Genomic DNA, 5,336 nt, shown 5'->3' on the forward strand with positions numbered 1-5,336 from the left:
TCTTCAATGGCGGGCAAGACTTCTTGAGGATAAGGAAGCTTGGAGAGAACTAGAGTTGCCTATATAAGGAATATGATATCTAGGGTTTTCATAAGCCAGTCTCAATTGATTCATTGGGTAAGTGAAAACCTAGACAGTCTAATCCTTTCTTGGCCACTCATTCTCTTCTTCTTCTCTTTTAGATCTCTATCTTATGTGTTGAGAACAAGCCCACACTAGTTCTAGGTTGATCAAAGGCTTGGTGAGGAAGGCTGTGTTGCTGATCTAGTTCAATCTCTTGATAATACTCTGCTACAGAAAGGAATCAAGGGTTAGAGAGATTGAAGGAAGGAGTTGTTCCAGTTCTGCTACGTAATGTAAATTTTTACTTTACTCTGTATTTGTATCAATTTCATAGGAGTATGTTCTAAGAATTTGCATGTTTGTTTGATAATATGTAAATTATATGAAAATAAACAAAGATCCTGTAATATGTATTTCCTACACTTGGTATCTATAATTTTTATTGATCAGATATGTTGAGACTAATTGATTTTGAACAAAGTAACCTCTTTTTTAGTTTAATGAAGTAACCTGGTACATGCAATTTTTATTAATCAAACATGTTGGGACTTGGTTGATTTTGAAAATAGTAACTTGGTATTGTAAAAAGTAATCTCTCAGTTGATTCTTTGCTTTTTAACTTAATGAAGTAACCTCATACTACAATTTTTATTGATCAAACGTGTGAGACTTGATTGGATTTGTGAAATAAGTAACCTGATATTGTAAAAAGTACATGTTAGTTGATTTTTTGCCTTTATCTTGTTGAAGTAACTTGGTATCTACAATTTTTATTGATCAAACATGTTGAGAACTTAATTGATTTTGAAAAAAGTAACCTCTTTTTTAGCTTAACGAAGTAATCTAGGTACATGTTGGGACTTGATTGATTTTGAAAAAAAGTAACCTGGTATTCCTAGTATTGTAAAAAGTAACATATCAGTTGATTCTTTGCCTTTTTAGCTCAATAAAGTAACTTGGTATCTACATTTTTTATTGATCAAACCTGTTGAGACTTTAATGATTTTGAAAAAAGTAACCTCCTTTTTAGCTTAATGAAGTAATATAGTACTTATAATTTTTATTGATCAAACGTGTTGAGATTTGATTGATTTTGAAAAAAGCAACCTAGTATTGTAAAAAGTAACTTGTCAGTTGATTCTTTGCCTTTTTAGCTTAATGGAGTAACTTGTTACTAAACTTATATTGATCAACATGTTGCCAGTTGAGTCTCTGTATTTTTAGCTTGACAAAGTAACTTGGTACCTACAATTATTTGTTGATCAAACATGTTGAAACTTGATTGGATTTTTAAAAAGTAAGCTGACATTGTAAAGAGTCCTCTATCAGTTAATTATTAGTCTTTTTAGCTTAATGAAGTAATTTGGTACCTGCGAATTTTAGCGAAGATTCAAAAGGAAAGAGAAGAATGGCGAATGACTGAAGGGTGCAAATGACTTAGTCGACATGCTTGGCGTCCTTAATAGCATAGATTACTTCTCCAACCTTGTAAAAGACTTGAGCCTCTACGACCTTCTTTCTCCTTGCTCCCTCATCCTCCATTTCCCTCATCTTTGCTTTCGTTAATTCCTTATTGGAGCCTTCACTTGTGTTTTGTGTTTGGAGACAAAGAAAAATTACAAAAAAATAAAATAAAAATTTATTTGTATATTCTCTTTTACTCTTATTTTTAGTTAATTTTTTCATTAGAAAAAAAAGCTAATTATTTCACATTTTTTATGTGTTTTGAACTATTATATTTTAAGTAAAAAAACAGCTAACTGTAAATATAATTTTTTGAACGCATGAATAGAAATACTCAAAAACACATAAAAAGAGCGAATATATTTATTTAATCCAAATTAGATTGACTTAAAATCTAAAATTTATAATTTATTTTTTTGTGAATTTTGTTGTATTAAGTTTAAATATAAATACTGCATTTTTTTTTTATTATTTGAATTGAAAGTTTAATATGTAAGTTTATATAAATTAATAAATACAAAGGTAACATATATAGAGGAATTACACAAAATAAAACTAAAAGGAAAAAAAATAAAAATAAAAACTGCGCTGAAATGATATACAAATTGAAGGAAATGAGCAGTTTTCTATATTGAACAATTTTTTTTAAAAATAAGTACAATAATGAGAATGGAATAACGAAAAATACCCCAAAAAAATAATAGAATTCTCTTAATATTAAAGTGAGCTAAAAAAATGGAATTATTTTACAAAAATATGGAAATATTTTTATACATAATTAGTTTAGAAGAAAAAGTCATAGATTAATCAAATTCTTAAAATTTCCATATTTATATATTTATGTAAAGAGAGAAAAAAAGTCCATATCCTACATAATTTCCTCATTCAAAAATTATCTGGTCCCAACATCTAATCTTGCCCGCCACATATGGTCTTCGGTACCTTCTCTTCAAAAAATAAAATAAAAAATAAACTTACAATAACAAAAATAAGAAGTTACGTAACCAAGCCTACCTGTAGTTCTTATTGTAATTAAACAATGCAACCATTTGTTTGTACTTCTAATTTGACCAATTATTTTGGGTCTGTAATGTATATATGGTATGGGTAAATCCATACATTACATATTACTCAATAAATAATAAGTTATTATTTAATCATTTATGGCTGTCCCATATGAATACCTAAAAACCAGCTATGCATCATGAAAATAAAATTTATTTCATTGAATTAAGTGGGTTTTCATTGCATTATCCACCCGTTTTTTTTGTTATTTGGGTTCTTCATTTCTACTAATTTGAATTGAACTACATCTCATAGTCCCACTACAGATATATAATCCCCCATTTATAGTTGTAACCAGTTAAACACAATGTAATATTTGTTGGGTCAAATTTCTGTGTTTATACTTGTATTTAAGTACAATATTAGTGAATTAAAAAATATTAAATATGCCACATAATTAATACTTATATATTTAACATATTTTAAAATAATATATCCACAAACCAAATTTGAAAAACAATTTCTTTGACCTTAGTATTTCTTTTAATGAAATATAGTTAATTTAGAGCTAAGCTTACTCCTTAGATCGGTCCTACCTTCCCTTTATAATTAATCACGCTTCTATTTTTATTTATGGACCACAACTTATTTATAGTAATCTAAAGATTAAAACTACACATTAAAAATTACATAAATAATCAGTGTAAAAAAACTAACATCAATACCATCTAAAACTTGTATAAATACCCTCATCCCTCCACAATTATAAACTAATCCAATCACTTTTGCTCCTATATTTCATCATGAGAACTCATATTTTTCCTTTCCTCAATATTTTACTTCCTCTTTCCTTCTCTTTCATCCTCTCAACTTTCCATCTCTCCCTAGTAGCTTCTTCTTCTTCAAATCTCATCCAAGGCACCTGCAAAAAGTGTTCCGACACCGACCCAAATCTCAGTTACAACTTTTGCACAGTCTCCTTCGAGTCTTCTCCCGACGGTCGCCGGTGCGCCGATCTCCGAGACTTGGGTCTCGTCTCGATAAGATTGACCAAAAACAACGTGACTTCTACTAGGCATTTCATAAAACACCTTCTCCACAATGACAATAATAAGAAGAAATTGGACCCTTATGTGAAGGCTTGCTTGAGAGACTGTATGGAGCTGTTTAATGATGCGGTGTTGACAATCAAAGTGGCTGTGAAGGATTACAAGGCGAAGCGATACGATGACGCGAATATAGGTTTGAGTTCGGTGATTGACGCTTCATCGACGTGTGAGGATGGGTTTAAGGAGACCGATGAAACCAAAAAGCACGTTGTTTCGCCTTTGTCGAAGAGAAACAACAATACGTTTCAGCTTACTGCTATTTCTCTTTCCATTATAAATATGCTCCGTAATTAAATTAATATTGAAACACAATTTATTTGTATTTAGTTATATTATTTGATATCTTCGTTAAAATTAATTCATTTGTCTTCACATAATTAGTTTTTTTACATCTTCACTTTATGTTAGATTTTATCGTTATCATAAGCACATAATACAAATAAATAGATAAGAATTGAAAAAAAAAAGGTAAGAAAGCATATAATAGGGTATGAGAAAACATAGATGAAGAATATAATTTTATTTAAACTCTCCCTTCAATTTTTTTTTTAAACTCTAGACTTGCATATTAATTTTTTTATGTTATGTTCAATTGATAAATTTTCTCCTTTTTTTCCAATAATTAATTTAATAAAGATAAGTTATTAAATATATATTTGCACCTTTTTTTGGAAATTAAATTAGGTAAATTGAGTTATGAACCATAATTTTTAAAATTTTATTTATTTAACTTTATGGAGTGTAATAAATAACTTGATGTGAAAATTAATTTCTATTGATGAGCTTTGAAGCCAAATTAGGTAAGGAGTACTTTCCAATCAATAAATGGCATTATTAATTCAGTATTTTATTATAAGATCTTCAAGAATTTCGATTGAATCCTTCACATTAATTTTTTCAATAGTTTGGCACACAATAGTTAAAAGAAAAGATGAAAAATGCTCGAACATTCTCAACAAAATTTAGAAAACATTTTATCAAAATTTCTTAACAAGCTAAAAAAAAACACTTATTAGATATAGCAAAAAGTATTCAGTAAAATCCCTGGAAAAAATTATTATTGAACAATTTGGACTTAACCCACAGCTAAAATCTTATTCAAATTGACCTTAATTTAAACATCTCACCACCTTCAATGGGGCAAGAAAATGACTTGCACTTTCACTAGTCAGTAGTCACCAAGGCCAATAAATCACAAGAATTATAGAAAGTCAATATTGAATTATTATCACTAAAATGTAGTGGTAATATATGTTAAGTGAACATAATATGGATGTACACCAAACCTCAAATAATGATCTTTAAAAGCCTTAGGCCATAAAAAAAAATACATGTTCAAACTTTTTCTACTTAAATTGGAATACTTGTGTTTTCATTGTCTTTATGTGGAATACAAAATAAAAAATAATAAAAAAAGGTCAATTTTAAGTTTTTATTTTTCTTCACTAGTCCTTACTTTGAAAAGGAAAAGTAATTGAAGTCTCTTAATTTGGATAGTAAAATTGATGGTGTGTTTGTTGAAGTTAACTACAACGCTGAGGTTGCTAAGTTGGTTGGTTGTTGCTTAATTTATCATAGACTTAAAAAATACACAATTTTGAATCAAGTTAATGATGAAATATTATTAGTACTCAAAATTGTAGTATATAAACAAGTTTGTATTTTTAAATGTTTTTTGTCCTTTTTAATTACTTG

The 5,336-nt window shown here is 28.4% G+C and overlaps 1 protein-coding gene across 1 annotated transcript; it reads left to right on the top strand.

The window, feature by feature from the left end:
* The first annotated feature begins 3,266 nt into the window (after positions 1–3,266).
* Positions 3,267–4,018, top strand: LOC133804394 (putative invertase inhibitor). Its single transcript, XM_062242566.1, has one exon. The coding sequence runs from the start codon at positions 3,336–3,338 to the stop codon at positions 3,933–3,935; it is 600 nt and encodes a 199-aa protein (XP_062098550.1). The 5' UTR covers positions 3,267–3,335; the 3' UTR covers positions 3,936–4,018.
* The last annotated feature ends 1,318 nt before the right edge of the window (positions 4,019–5,336 follow it).

Source organism: Humulus lupulus, chromosome X, assembly GCF_963169125.1.
Source record: "Humulus lupulus chromosome X, drHumLupu1.1, whole genome shotgun sequence".
In the NCBI taxonomy this organism is placed as follows: domain Eukaryota; kingdom Viridiplantae; phylum Streptophyta; class Magnoliopsida; order Rosales; family Cannabaceae; genus Humulus; species Humulus lupulus.

Excerpts from the sequence above, each read along its gene's own strand:
- LOC133804394 (XM_062242566.1), top strand. The coding sequence starts at position 3,336 with ATGAGAACTCATATTTTTCCTTTCCTCAATATTTTACTTCCTCTTTCC.